The sequence below is a fragment of the Vanessa atalanta genome, chromosome 7 (assembly GCF_905147765.1).
Source record: "Vanessa atalanta chromosome 7, ilVanAtal1.2, whole genome shotgun sequence".
Classification (NCBI taxonomy): domain Eukaryota; kingdom Metazoa; phylum Arthropoda; class Insecta; order Lepidoptera; family Nymphalidae; genus Vanessa; species Vanessa atalanta.
In genome coordinates, this window is record NC_061877.1 from 6578702 (window position 1) to 6595718 (window position 17017).

At 30.0% G+C, this 17017-nt stretch overlaps 1 protein-coding gene across 1 annotated transcript; it reads left to right on the forward strand.

The window, feature by feature from the left end:
• The first annotated feature begins 1739 nt into the window (after positions 1-1739).
• LOC125065129 (myrosinase 1-like) lies at positions 1740-14980 on the forward strand. The gene is made up of 10 exons (XM_047672577.1): positions 1740-1796; positions 2498-2631; positions 4941-5109; positions 6436-6706; positions 7353-7488; positions 7892-7989; positions 8058-8189; positions 8603-8776; positions 12541-12785; positions 14521-14980. Exons 1-10 carry the CDS (start codon positions 1744-1746, stop codon positions 14672-14674), a joined length of 1566 nt encoding a protein of 521 aa, XP_047528533.1. The 5' UTR covers positions 1740-1743; the 3' UTR covers positions 14675-14980.
• Positions 14981-17017: the final 2037 nt, after the last annotated feature.

The window sequence follows — 17017 nt, forward strand, 5'->3', positions numbered from 1 at the left end:
AAAGTAAATGCACATTTTTTCTCTTCTAATCTAATCTGATTTCACTCGTGCGGCTATGGTGCAGTAGCGTTGCAGCACTCAAACGGCGGAAGCGACGCTTTTATTAGTACACACAGTATTTCAGTTCGGCGTCTGATCTGGCATGTTATCAAAACGAAAGCTCATTCATTTGTGTATCGTATTATGTTATATGCGAGTACAATGTATCAATTCTATTACATTGACTTATTAGTCAATGCCACAAACACAGTACCAAAACCAAAAATACCTAATTAATATGCACTACATATTATGCAACAAGTAATGAATGATTGCGTCAGAATATTTTTATTATTAAAGATAAATAATGACCTTAAAGTGACGGGTCTTGACGACGCCGGCACTATGGAGATCTCGATTAGGAAAGATATGGTGCTGGCGGTATATAGCGAGACGATTAGGGAGGACTCCGATACCATGGTGTGCTGACCTAAGAACAAACATACTTTTAAGACCCGAAGGACCTCTGGTAGGAGGAATGGATGGCAAATACTGTATAACTTGGGGCTCAACAGGCCCCATCATTCCTTAGATGGTTTTGTTGTTCTACGCAGAAAATAGATTTGCTGGATCAAAAGGAGTCATGGCACGCTGGCGTTCAGATTGACGCAGGTTACTGGTCTTAGCTGTATGGGTAAGTATATGCATGGAATAGCCAGGTAGCATAATGTGGAGGTGGTGCGTCCGTTGACACTGCGTGCCATATTCTGAGGGAATGTGCCGCGGAGATTCGAGCGCCATTGCTTAGTGGTAATTATCGGTGGAACTAGTGGTAATTGGTGGCGAGAAGTGCTGGAAGGACTCTCTCCACCGATGAAGGGGGGAATGTGATAACCGCCGTAAGCATGTGGGGAGCTAATCCGAAGAATCGGACCGCTGATTTTTAGTGATTATTCCGGCGTCATCCAAGTCCCACATAGGATCCCCCCCCCCCCCCCCCAAGTGGGGGAAATGTGTAAAAGCATTTTTAGCGAAAAATAAATTAATAAAATATAAATAACATGTGTTTTTACTTTATAAAATACACGTACGTCATATATATTTACCTACATAACTATGATATAAATATGTTTTTGAAATTTTGTAAATAATATGTACTTAAATATATCGGTATCGGTTATAAAGGTTTATCAAACATGTATTCAATTGTTTTAATTTTAATCTTTTATTTCATAATATAATACACTCGATGAATACATTTAAATACGACTGCCTGACTCGATTATATATTATAATATTCAGCAAATAAATATTAAATTATTGATTAATGCATCAATCCAACAATTATTTTATAATAACTAATATATTCTGATGTAAAGAATAATTTGAAAGATATACGATCATTAAAATATCAATAATAGTTCTTCCTAGTAAAATTATTCCTAGGTAAAACTTTATCTTTTTTTTATTTTGATCTTAAGACTGCAAGGTAAAATCTTAACATGCAGTTTAAATAACTGCAGATAAATAATTCGCATTGAGACATACAAATGATTGATAAATTCCAGCATAATACCAGCACCGCCAGGAAGGAAGTAACAGTACACTTCAAATAAATCAAACGCTTTCTGATTAGGAAGTATATCGCACATGTCGTGCGATATATCACTATGGGAAACCCTAAGTAGAAGGTTGTTCCGCGGTAAAGGTTATAACTACAAAGTTCTCTTATTGACAACTACAGATCTTATTTTAGTTAACAAAATGCAGAGCCCGAGTAGAGTCGCCCACAAAGCCGTTATTCTAGCGTGCTTCAGGTGGTTATTTTGTAATGTTTATTTATCGTACAAATAATAATTAATTCATTATAATTTTTTGGTGACAAAACTGGTGTTAAGTGCAATATATTTTTTAAAAAATATTTCTTGATTACTAAGTAATATTTTTCATGTAGGCATTGTGTGTTATCATTAAAGTGACAATGTACATCGAGTATGGGTTTAATATATTACATAGCATAAATACAAATATAATTAATCGCGTTTATCTTAGAAGCCTCCATTGTGCTAGTTATTAATCTTGTTAATGTTAATTTTACCACGTCAACTTGTTTGTGGATATATTTTAATCCGTGACACATTTATACGATAAGGAGTGTTTATATCATTTGATATTATATAATTATTAAATAATTCGTTTGATTTTCTAACACGTCGGTATATTGTTTGTTTTTTTTGCTTTTCAAGTATTTTGCGCTGGTTTAATATAAAATATATATTCATATAAATTTGTCTGGCGACATAAATAATGTAAACATTTTTTGTAACAAATACCTACTAAGGTAAAAATTTATTTGCATATTCGATAGCGGTAAATGTTAGAGCTTCAAAGTTCTAGTTAGTTCTAGGTTGTGAGTTTAATATTCATTCTTTAGAATATATAATCTAAATACATGTACTGTGCTATACAGGATCCTATTATTATTTTTTCTATAATAAGGATTTTTTTTTTGTTACAGCCTTTTGTGTTTAACAAAAGGAGTGAACACGTTTGTAAACGGTAATGGGCTGAGCAACTACACGTTTCCAGACGATTTTATGTTTGGAGTCGCGACGGCTGCATATCAAATAGAAGGTGCTTGGAACGAAGATGGTGAGTTCTTAAACGTTTTATAATCACGATTTATGCTACAGTTTTGTGAAACAGAAGGTTCAATAATATTTGGCTGTTCGGTTATTGTTTGTTACCGTTATAATCGTAACAGTTGTTAAAATTTCCTAAGAATAGTTAAATTATTTTGACTTACGATAAACGGGTCGAAAGTTATTTACATTATCATACTAAAAAATTGTAAATAATCTCCAGAGAACTGATAAAACCGACTTAAAATAACAATGGATCTGACATATGAATGCAATACAACAAACTATGCCGGATCTTAGTATGCTTTATTTCTCCACCGAGCACAAGATCTATATAAACACAAATTTAACATATGAAAAATCTGTAGTGCTTCCCCCAATTCAAACCCGCAATATCCTTCTAGGTTTCACGTGTACTAACAACTGGACTATCTGGCTAATAAATATTGTAACGTAATGAAATTCCAATTGCTATTGGTTAATTCAAACGTTTAGTACCGGCCTCCCTTTGCAGGTTACAGGACTTGTACCAGCGAATAACAAGGCCATTTAAGTTCAAATACTTGTTCAATTATACAGCATTTCACAAAACGACTTGACTAATTGTTACATCACTAACTCCTAAAATAAAATGATTATTTCATATGATTTAAAAATATTAAAATAATAATAAGTAAAAGTATTTTATATTTTTTGTGGCTTACAAATTGAGATATATCTTTGAAAACCGGATCATACGAAACCTTTCCGCTTACAAAGGTCATAATTTATTCAAAAGTTATTTTATATCTTGTAACATTAACTTTTTCGGAACGTATTTTTATTTGATTGTCTAACATCAAAACTCAAAAACACAAAAAAGGTTTAAAAAATAAATGGATTATAATTATAATAACATTGTTGAATACCTTAAGATGTAATAAGGAAAATATAAAAACTATGTATAATGTGCAGTATTTTCATTAAAAATTCAATTCGCAATCATGTAAGAATAATAAGTCTGTTAACCGAAATATAAAATTCTAGTTTAAAAAACATAATATTGTATGATACTGCTGTATTCATTTCTAGCGATATGAGTAATGCAAGGTCGTGGGTTGCGTTTTTATTCAGCAATAATATAAATAAATATAATAATTTTCTAAATAATACTAAGTTTTTTCACGGAATGTCGGAATTTTTTTTCTAGACACACCTAAAGATACTTCACATTTACAAAATTTATAAACAACATAAGGATTTTATAATGTTATTCATTAAATCAACAAACTAAACTAACAAATAAATCTAACCTCATTTCATACGTGAAATAGTAAATAATCTTTACGATATGTATCAAAAGGTGTGAAAAAACAGGAAAATATATTCCTAGATTGAAAGGATTTATGCTTTCTTGGATAAGAAACGACACTCTAAGCAAAAATAACGATAACAAGTATTGTTTTTTCTCTTTATGTCAAACAGGATATGCTTACATTCAAATAAAAAAAACCCCTATAAAAATATTTAGTCTCACAAATTGTAAAGGAAAATATTTAATATGAATATTAATGGATTAATTAGTGGTCGCTTAGTAATTTTTCTTAGTAAAATAATTGTATTTCTTCCATCGCATGCTAATATTTAAATGTAAATATATAACAAGTTATGTATATAATATAATTACAGATTTTGAGTTCGTAATTTTAAGTGATAATTTTATTAATAATTTAATTAAAAATATTTGAATTTGTTCCTCGTAACAACGAGTTTTAACTAAATGTCGAAAACTATTAGTAGTGCCAAGCTTAAACTTTGCATATTAAGATCCTCTGAGTTGTCCAACTTTGAGGTCATTTAAACTTAACTAGCCGCAGTGAAATTAAAATTGAACGTTTTAGACTTCTATTTTATGTGCATATTAATATAATGAACAGGTACAAATTGTGTTTTTGTTTACTTCAATATATGTTCAGTTGCAATTATAAGCAAAAGCATTCTATTCTTACTAGCCAGTCTATTTATTTTTCGCTATTATCTTAGTTCTTACGATAAAGTATTGTATGTGAATCTGTCTATAGTATATAGAATATATCTGATTGTAATTTCGATTTTGTATGATTGTACTTGTCGCCTAGAGGAGACCTCTTATTGAAATAAGAATGACTTTTTCCCCTCTGGGATAAGCATGTATTTTACGCTCAGATCACTTCAATATTTTTTTTTTCTTTTTGAATTATATTATATACGTATTTTTATCTGGTAAATAAATTAATGTAGAAATTTTTTCAATAAATTTTATTGCGATGTATATAATCATTTTAAAAAAATTTTTTTTAGGCAAAGGAGAAAGTATGTGGGATACCTACTTACACAAGCATCCACATTACACGGCAGACCAATCCAATGGAGACGTGGCCGCTGATTCTTATCATAAATACAAACAAGATATAATAATGGTACAAAGTCTTGGCGTCAAATATTACAGAGTATCATTGTCATGGCCAAGGTAATCATTTTTCAATTATCAATAATACCAATTACGTCATCACACTTGATATGTATATTAGCTCAGAATTAATAACTCAATATGTAATAATACTAAAGATCCGCAATTGTTTCAATATATTCGTCACAGCTTGTATATACAATACGATAAATATACTTAACAAATTTCAATGTCATAGATTTTAATAACCTTGCGTATTATTCACGTTTTCGAATACCACTTTTAGTTTCATCTAAATATAACAATCAAACTTTTGCAAAAAAATAATATCCACCCCAGTCTAAAACCAGGTCGCTCCGACATTATTTGTACCATTGAATACAATGGTTTCCACTTTTAATGTACACAATAGTGAGTAAAAGACTTTTCTATTTACAGTACAGGACTTCTTGAATTTGTAAATGTAACTTGCGTTTCCGGGTACTCAGCCCGCATAGTAATATCTTCAAATATCCTCTTTCCGATTTTGAGTATTCATCACAGTATTTGCTTGGAAATGAAATTGAGATTTGAACATGAATATTTAATTAGAAATAATCGTTTCATTCCTTTCACTGTGTCAAAATATTAAGTTACTTTTTAAATTACTTTTTCTAATCACGTCTTTTAACACCAATATTCTATATGATTTTAATAATCATTATTTATATAATCTTTTGTATTCTCGTACAAATACATGTATATGTGAAAAAATACAATGTGAAATATTATTATTGTAATTGTTATAGGAACACAAATGTTTGAACATTTAAGATCTTGTTTTTCCTGCATTCCGTAAAACCTGCTCTCGTATAAAATAGTCTTACAATTCAAAGTCAATTTTGTTATTATACTTTTGAACACATTAACATATTAATAAAAAAACAGACTTAATAATACATTTTGGTAACAGTGGGTAAACGTAACCCTAAAATTTTGAGATATTTTGTGAATCACATTCATTAATCAAGCATTCAACTGCCTTTACTACCTGTGTAGTAGCTAGGGAACTAATCAACCAGCAAAAGGATTCCCGAGTAGGGTTGGCGTCAGGCTGTCCCAAAAAGTCCGTCAAATATTTTCTATGTAGCTATTACACTGTTCTGGACAAGGTCAAGCGAATTACGATTATGTTATTATATATGGGAAATTTTATATGAAAAAAAAACAATTACTTCAAACTAAAATTCTTAATAAATTTAAGGTTAAATTTAAGGTATTGATATATAAACGTTATATTAAATACAGCTTATGTTCAATTGCGTAAATTCATATTGAATTAATTCCAAGATTTCTTGTAATTGGTAACAGTTGTCGTAATAATTTATTTGTCTTAATTCCAAACAGATTGTTGCCTCACGGAACAGACAACTATATAAATAAAGCGGGTGTCAAGTACTATCGCCAGCTATTCGAAGGGTTGTTGAAAGCAAAAATAACTCCTGTTGTCACACTTTTTCACTGGGATTTACCTACAACTCTGATGGATTTAGGCGGATGGACTAATCCGAAAATGGTGGATTATTTTGAAGACTATGCGAAAGTTGCCTTTATGTTGTTTGGAGATTTAGTCAAAATTTGGACAACTATGAACGAACTACATCAGCATTGCTTAAATGTAAGCATTTTACTTACAATATTTTATGAAAGTTATTACGGTAAATGTAGAAAAATATTTTGAATTTTTTGATGTTTTAATAATTAAAAAAAATCTAAGCACCATAAGAATCTTGATCTCGTTTTTTGATATTACGTTTTCCAGAGAATTTTCATTTCCCGAGATAAAAAAATCGTTTAGAAGCGAATATTACAGTTTTACTTCAAGACACGTATCCGCGTAAACTACAACGCTTATTATAACTACATAGATATCATCTAATTTTATTTCTAAATCGGATAATTAACGTACCTTATACTGAACCTTAAAACGAATTCCACCAACACATATTATTTTTGATGGGGCTCTCGGGAATAACCTGTCCATGTTCAAATCCAGCTATACAAAATCATGCCAATATAACGTTGCCTTATGTGTTATTTAATAGTACATCACACACCAGCTATTTACAATAATTATGACAGATCGATTTCTTATATAACTAAAGGCATGTTTAAAATGCATCGACGAAAAGTAAGGTAAAATAAATAGTAAAAACCAACTACGGGTGTAATTGGTTTTTACTATTTATTTTACCTTATAAATTGTGATGTGTATTTAACCAACTTGTTTTATTTAGCTTCAATAATGTCGATCTTTTTTTCAGGGCTACGGCAGCAACTATTTCGTTCCCGTATTAGAATCGCACGGAATTGGCGAATATTTATGTGCACATTACATGCTGTTGGGACACGCGCGAGCTTATCATTTGTATGATAAAGAGTTTCGACCGACACAAAAAGGTTTTCATTACGGACTTTTCTTTATATGTATTTTTAAACAAAGCCCATTTTACGTCATAATAATAAAATTTTACGTAATTAATAATTGAGTGTCGAAAAGAATTATTCAGCTGTTGTTATTTTTAACGCTTTACAAGGAAAATGTTCTACTAAATCAAATTGAATTCTATATTTTCTTACGATGTGCGCTAAAGGAAAATATTATTGAGTTTTCTTGGAAATTTAATAAAAACTGTATATATGTCACTATCGTGGAAATTCCACCTATTTATGGAGGTGACAGCTGGGGATTAAGATTTAATGGGTTATATGTATTATTAAAAAACCTATTCGTTCTTATTTATTACTTTATATCAAGATAACAGATAACAGCAAACTTATTAGGAAATTTTATAATTCGCAGGTAAAATAGGTATAACCTTAGATGCGTTTTGGGCGGAACCTAAGGACAGTAACAAAAAAGAGGACCAGGAGGCCGCTGAACGGTATCTGCAAATGCATGTCAGTATTTTTTTTAATTAAAACTTTTTATTTAAATACACGATTTTTAATATACTTTATTATTACAGTTAGGGTTATACGCCCATCCGATATATTCTACGGAGGGAGATTATCCGCCAATGATTCGTGAACGGATAGATAATATGAGTAAACACCAGGGTTACCCAAGATCGCGTTTGCCAAATTTCACTCCAGAAGAAGTAAGTATAATAATATACTTACCGTGAATGATAATACAATGCATTATGCTGTAAATTTTGTATAGTCATTATGATATGGACTATTAATATAGCAACAGAAAGTAAACGTCCCATTGCTGTGCAAAGTTTTGAAGTTGTACCACCGCGCTACTCCACTTTATGTCGATGGATAATTGCAGCTGTTAGATAGAAACCCTAATGCAGTAAAAATCATATTAATTGATTATATTATTTATTATTACTTAATATTTCATTGTTCTGACATTTGAAAGAACACACAGTATTAAGTAATCATTCCCTAAATATTATTTATATTTAGAATCATATCTGTTATTAGAATTAAGGGGCACAGCAATACTATAATTTAAAAATCAAAGAGAATGTATTTTATTTATAAAACGTTAATATTTTAGGTCGAGATGGTACGTGGTTCATCAGATTTCTTCGGTCTCAATCATTACACAACGTACATAATGTCCCCTTCAACAATGGAACCCACTTGGAAAATACCTTCAACAGATCATGACACGGGTGTGAAAATAGAGCAAAATCCAAATTGGCCCATTCCAGGAGCAGAGTGGTTATCGGTATGACTCTTATATATATAATTATAACTGAACTTAAGTTTTTTTTATATAACAATTTCGAATAAAAAACACCTCGAATTTTCCTAAGAAGTTTATTAAGATTTAGATCTTATTTCGCAGAAATGAAAAGTGGATTTAGTTGCCAAGTTGAAACAAAAACCTTTTCTAAAACAAACTAAATTGAATTCATGCATTAACACAAAATAAAATATAATATAAGATATCAATACTAAAAGTGTGTGTAGAATTTCAGCTCAACCTCTTGGGTAGACTTAGTTTAAAATTTTATAGTTAACCTACTCATTAAAAGGTGAACATGACAAAAAAAAAACTGATCCTAGGTTTTAATTAATGATTATGTCATTTCGAATATTTTTTTCTACTATTGACAAAATTTATAGACCAACCATTTTATTTTGTTACGATTTGTTTTATAACATTATTAATTATGAATATAAATATTATCCTTTATCTAATATTCAGCATCTTATAATATATTGTTAGTCTATAGTGAAGTATTAATACACCCATGAAATATACTTACCTTTGATTAAAATACACTAAAGCTTCCGCCTCATCAAAGAAAGTGGCATTCTTGGTAGAATCTATTTTAACAAAAAATGTTTTCATTACATGTTTTCGTTAACAAACGTGTGTACATCTGTGTCTATTCTATATAAACATTTCCATTTGACAAGGATCTTACAACTTTGTTCATCTCTAGAGGTACATGTTATGTCACTGTACAGTGGACAGTAATTTTCATATTGTGACAAAGTACTCTTTAATTACTCTTTTAGTACTCTTTACTATTAACAACCCACTTTTAAAGTTTTTTTTTTTTTTAATGATGTTTATTGGTCACCACGCCCATAGACATTGGCGCTGTTAGAAATATTGACCATCCCTTACGCCATTCATCCATTAATTTTAAGTTTAAGAAGCATGCGTGAAAATTTTTCATATCCTATCGACTATTGACGACCTCCGTGGTCGAGTTGTGTACACCGGTTTTCATGGGTACGCCACTCCGAGGTCCCGGGTTCGATTTCCGGCCGAGTCGATGTAGAAAAAGTTCATTAGTTTTCTATGTTGTCTTGGGTCTGGGTGTATGTGGTACCATCGTTACTTCTGATTTTCCATAACACAAGTGTTTTAGCTACTTACATTGGGATCAGAGTAATGTTGTGATATTTTTATTTATATATTTATCGCCATTTAAACCTACGTTAATGCTCTTTTTACCATAATCATCTACTCGAATAGATTAAAAAAAATTTAAAGACTGCCAAAATCGCAAAACAATCAATCCACTAACACCAAAACAAATATATACGATCACAAAGACAAAAAATTAACATTTACAGAAATTTTAAGAAATAAGTTTACGTCGTTATTTTCAGTGAAGGTTGTTACTTTATCGGATACCATTAAAATAGTTTCAATCAACGAACAAATAAATTTTGATAATGTCAGAAATAATTAAGACTGAGTATTGATACATTAAAATTTTAAATTAACCTTAAACAAATAGGACAAGGAATTTACACGAAAAAAAAAATTAAACAAGTTTATGTTTAATCTTGTTACGATTAAAAATACTTTATTAACTGACGTATTACATATATTAAAAAAAAATAACTAAATTGAAGGTAATTACTTCCTCCTTTTTTATGTACATTGTTTTATTATAATTCGGAAGTGATAAATTTAGTGAAATAACATAAAAATATACTGTAACATTAAGATAAAACTTATATATTTTGAGTGTATTTTCGTAAAGAACGCCTTGAAATTTACAATCTACTCATAAAATTGTTTATATTAACAAGAAAATAAACATATGTACATCACCTGTTGACTCTTGGAATATAGTTACATATTGGTTTCTTATAACTTTCTAGAAAACTCCATATTGTATAATACATATAGTTTTTGATTTAACAACCAGGGGCAAAGATTATCTATAAATATATTTATCAACATAAGAATTAATAACATTAAGTGCTTAAATATATACAAATATGATTTAAAAAATACAGTAACTAACTGTATAAATTTTGACCGCATGGAATGGTGGCAAGAATGATAGCAACATTTGCCCGTTAAATGGAATTCCGATCCTCTGGGCTAAAAAACGAACCAGCCCTCCTGTCACCAGTGGAGGCAATAAGACGAGGTGTTATATATTACAACAAAAATTCTAGAAGATTAATTTAACTGTTAAAAATGGAAAAAGTATATAACAAACATCATACTTATTTATTTAGTTTCGCCTTCATTTGGGTAAATTTTTTATTTGTCTGAGTTTTCCATAGAGTTACATTTGCTATTGTCAAAAGGTTTCAATGGAGAAATATTAATAGTGCATATTGCTAGTGCACAAGTGCACTTTTCGAAGCACGGAAATGTAAACATTAAAAACTTCCAAACTCATTTTTAACATTTGAACTAAATACTATTTACTTACCTTTATAAGTAAACGTTAGTTAAATAAGGAAGTAGATTTGTTCTTATAAGTCGATTTTTTTTTTTAATAAATATATGTTAGTATTTTTTTTTAAGGTTCAATTTAAATTTGTGTACTGATTCCATCACAGATGGGTAGAGATACCGAAAACACAAATATAAGATTGTCTTGTGTAATTAATTCGACGTATATCGCGTGGGCCAAACTTGTTTTTTTAGGGTTCCGTATTTTAATTTATTTGACTTAAAACAAATTATTGCGTCAATAAAGATACCGTTTTTACCTATGAAAAAAAGAATACTTAATATTATACAATAGTTCCATTGCGCAAGATATGCTCGCGCTTTCAATTTTTTAAACAGACGAGTACATACTTGTTTATTACTTGATTTTTTTAAAGTAAATGCCGTCAATTAAATGTCAGGTACATGCGTCTGTATTTTTTGCTCAATAGTAATTAAACTTTTAATTGTAAATACATTTTATGTTCATAATGTATTTTCAATGCTAAAATAATTGTATTCGTACAAATTTATCGTGACGCGGCCATCATATTTGGTGGTTACTTTAATTTAACGTTTAACCTTACAAATTATAGTTTAACTAATGCCTCTTTTTCCGATTTAAAAATAATGAAACTTAAACGAAAGTAAGTTATTAAATACTGATATCTTTAAAATTATGAAGGTTCTCGAATCTTCTACCAACTACGCTGTATTTCTCGAATCTTTTTTTTTTTCATATAACTGTTTGACTAACAATAATTTCAATCATGCACTCACTCACTAGCACATACTAACATTATCATGTAGATTGGCTCACGGCAGATAAAATATAACTTTAATCGGGTCAAATGGATGAACAATAAAAGTACATATTTCCAGAATATTCCCTAATAATTAAGTTTAAAGACTACCTAACAAGGTACTTTCGGTATAGTTAAACCCGTTGGTAGTAAATTCAAATGTGGCAGCTTCATATTATATGTATGAAATTATGGCTATTTATTAGGTCACGTATTAAGTTTCAAACCACAACTTAAAAGCATTTTGCAAAATTCAACATACATAACCAACATAGTAGATGAATTGTTATTAATTTTGTGTTCTTAGTAAAATTATGTAATGCGTGTGAGAACAACGATTCTCTATCATATAAGGAATTGTGAAACAGGCATGATAAAAGTGCCACTAAGATTTTTTAATGTAATAATATATCTTATATCAATAAAACAATTGAATTCGTTTCCATTTTATCGTTAAATAACGATAATAACATGATTATTTTGTTCTAGGTCTATCCTCCAGGTTTTCGAAAACTCTTAAACTGGATCACGAAGAACTACGGAACGAAAATACCAATAATAGTAACTGAAAATGGTGTATCAGACTTCGGTGGTTTGACAGATTTTGTGCGGGTGTCGTATTATAATAAATATCTATATCAGCTTCTATTAGCAATGCATGAAGATGGGTGCAACGTTGCGGGCTATTTTGCATGGACACTAATGGACGACTTTGAATGGACAGATGGATACAAGTAAGTGGTTTTATTAATTAAATTTAACATACAATTTTGATATTACTAATTTATCCACTAAAATTTAAAACCAGTTACATAAATATTTTATATATGCTTTCAATACAATACTTGGTGATAGGGCTTTGTGTGAGCCCGTCTGAGAAGGTACCACCCACGCATCATATATCGAAACTGTATCCTATGTGCCATATATTCATTGAAAATTTCCACGGAATTTACAAGCTATTCACCTGATTGTGATAATTTAAAAGTTATAAAAATTAAAAAAATATATAAATCATTAGACGTACATTAACGTCTATAATTTTAATACCTTTTCAAAATAATTCAAAGGTTGTTTTTTTTTCAATGTAACAATAATATTCGATCGCGGAAACGAATTATTGGTATAAATTATGGTAATTAATAGATTAATTGACTTCTAATGTTTTTATGTATGTAACAATTACAATATTACCGTGACTCACGATCGATCATTGCTATTCATACATAATTGTTTGCATCCGGTTAAGTTTAATTTGATAGTAAATATTTTTTACAAATAAGAGTTTCTTTGGTTGAACACGCTAATCTGAGGAAGCATGGATAGCCCATTTATCAAGGAAGGTTTACTTAAGGTGATAGAACTTTGTGCAAATCTATCTGGGTAGGCACCACCGATTCATCAGATATTCTACCGCCAAGAAGCAATATTTGGTATTGTTGTGTTCTGATTTGACACAACATCTTAGTTCCCAAGGTTGATGGCGCATTGGCGGAGTAAGGAATGGTTAATATTTCTAACAGCGCTAATGTCTTGGTGCTGGTGACCATTTAATATGAGATGGCAAATTTGCAGGTTCGCCCACCATTTAAATAAAAAATATACCATCTCGTTACGACTAATAGGAACGTTTGTTTTGCAAAATACTCATTGATGATGATCAATTATCATTGAATATATCAAACGCAGGATTTTTTTAGAGCTTCCATGGCGGCCACTGCGTAAACGGTAAAAGTTTTGCAAAAATGATATAGGTATGACATAATTCTTTTTGAATTTGAATTCCGCAACAGCATATGTCTATCATTTAAAACCTTAAAGCCAACCGGCTCACTATAACATTTTTTGTGATAATCAAATATTCACATCAAATGAATTAATTTATTATTTTCGAATGTGTTTTAAAAACATCATATTAATCCCATAACCAAACATATATAAACACAAATTAAGCACATGAAAATTCAGTGCTGCCTGCCTGGGTTTGAACCCGAAATCATCGGTTAAGATGAACGCGTTCTAATCACTGGGCCATCTCGGCTCTCAACATATAGAATATCCTTAAAATTGCCCTTCACATCATTTGATTTCAATTAATATCTTACGAAATATTATAGTTTTAAAATAACTCCACAACAAAATTATCAAGTAGTACTAAATTATAGTTACCTACATAATAAGATTTTAAGTCCCAGTACTCTTACCTAACGTTGAAGTTTCAGTCTTACTGATAATAGCGTGATGCACCTAAAACGGCTCCTTAGTTTACTTAGACTACAAATCTTTTCACTTCTACGCGGACGGAAAGCGGGCGAAAGCTAGTAGTTTTATCAAACAACAAAATACTGACATATCGCTCATAAAATTTACCGGAGCACAGCAATGCAATTATAATTAAAGAGAGCACCACGCACAAAGCCCTGACATCAGTAAAATTTACTATTTACATTTCATATTTTTTATTTTCAGAGTCAAGTTTGGTCTCTTCCATGTGGATTTCGAAAGTCCAGAGAAGACCAGAACGCCGAAGTTATCAGCTCTAAATTATCGTGAAATTGTTCGCACACGACGAGTTAATTTCAACTTCATTAAAATACCATCATATAAATACAATGATTTATAAGATTATTATCAGTACATAGATTAAAGAAATAAATCTCGAATTATAGATTTGGAACAGAGACTCTTCCTTCTATTTCGCTGCAGACTGGCGAAAAAAGTCTTCGATTTTTTCGGAGACATAATCTAGCTTTCCTCACGATGATTTCCTTATTGAAAAGGGGAAAAGTTGAATTGTAAGCTCAAATTATTGATAAGTAAGTTATTGAACTCGCGACTTACGGTCAGAATCCTCGAATACTAACGACTGAGATTATTTGAAATCTATGTAGATTAATTAAATGTGTAAATAATTTATTTTTTATTAATAAGCGTGTGATAAAATAAAAACTGTTTGATGTTATATACTCTTTTATTTAAAAGCATTTTTTTTTTTCCACAGAATATAAGTAACTTTATATTAACACTAGCTAATTGATACGTTTAAAAATATAAATATATTTCATAAAAATTGCAATTATAATCCTCTCTAACTGTTTTGTTATAATAATATTGAATCTATTATACCAAGTAACGGATTTCTAAATAGACTAACCTAGCAGTAGCCCACGGCTGTAAAATTTTGAAGGTGATATTTGTTTCCGTGTCGTGTTCTCTGAATTTTAATTAGTTTAATACAAATATGTCGTTTCAAATGATCTTTATAATAGACAGCAAATTTGTTCTGTCACTAGACATATTTGCTAATATGCAATATGCTCTGAAAATATGATACATAATATATACCTACATAGATAACAAAAATAGACAAGCAGAAATTGTTAATCCTACCAACATAGTAGAACATAGCAGGATTAATAGTAGGATTACATAACCCTACTACTGGCTATTGGGCTTCCTTTCAATATGGAGAGAAATTTTTGAACTTATTCCACCAAAGTGATTCCATGTGGCTGATTTTCATTGCACATATAGGTTTCCTCGAAATGTTTCAAAACCGAATATCGAACAAGCTTCAATAAACTATACAAAAAAATGAGAACTATAAATATCTTAAATGGATTTATATATGTATAATATAAATTTTAGATTTTTTTCTGAAATAATGATCATCATTATTATGATGTTTAATTTCACAAGTTAATTATTTACTTCTTCTGCAATTTGTATTGCATTTCTAATCTTACTACTACTACTCTACTTACTACTATGTCATTTTAATTTTTTTTTCAATTTTTTCTTTAATCTTTCATTGTCAATCAATGTATAGAATCAACTGTCAACGTTTTAATTATAATAAAAATTCAATTATTATATTATATTTAATCTATAATTCAACATTTTAGTCCGTATTTTTTTTACATCGTCTATTCTAAGTCAAACGAAGTATACTCGGTAAAATTATATTATATTTATTGTAATTCACATGTCCTATAATCACAATATTAATTCAAGATCAAGTCGAGTTTCGTGTTTGTTAATACATAAGTGCCTGCCTGACCATTGATACAGTGCTGTCGAAAGGTCGGACACAATAATAAAAATAATCATATTAGTTAAGTCGATAATTATAAGTATAATGTTTTATTAATTGAGATCCCGATAAACAAATAAAACATATGGTTTCAAAAAATTGTGACGATGATGTCAGGCTTGATCCTGACATCATCGTCAAGATACCTTTAAAGAAATTTCGTTCAAGGTTTCGACGCAGAATAACAGAAAATTGAATAAAATATTATTAATAACAAAACTTGAAAAATGCATATTCTCATATGAATTGTTGAGAATAACATTATTTAATAATAATAATAATAACCAAATTGTTCAGAACATATATTACAGTGTTCAAAGATTTTCATAACCATAGTACTTCACTATCATAGTCCTGTGGAACAGCAATTTCACAAACGGGAGAGTATGCCTGCAGAACAAAAGCTGTATGTCCTCTCCGAGACACGAAAGTTTAAGTTTTGTCAACGTCTTAAATACTGTCAGAAAAACCCATTACCTTTTTTTAATCTATACTGGACTTGAACTCAAGATCTTTGTTTAATAAGTTAGCTACTGAAACAACGCAGCACGAGGCTAACTATATTAACACAGTAAAAGGAAATCGCTTTTTAGTAACGCTTTCGTGAATCTGCTTGCGAGACTATAACACATATATCAAAACTTTGTATTGTTTCCGGAACCAAACAGAGGAAATCCTACTAGATTGAATTACAACCGTATAATACTATTTTGTTGCCATGTTAGAAAACACATAACTCGATCAAAACCATTTCTTTGATTTAATAACACACTATTCTCTGTTATAAAATATAAATAAAATATTTCATAACTAAACGCGTGCAACGCTTCCGACGGATCATTCTGAAATGTTGCTAAATATATAAATTATGAA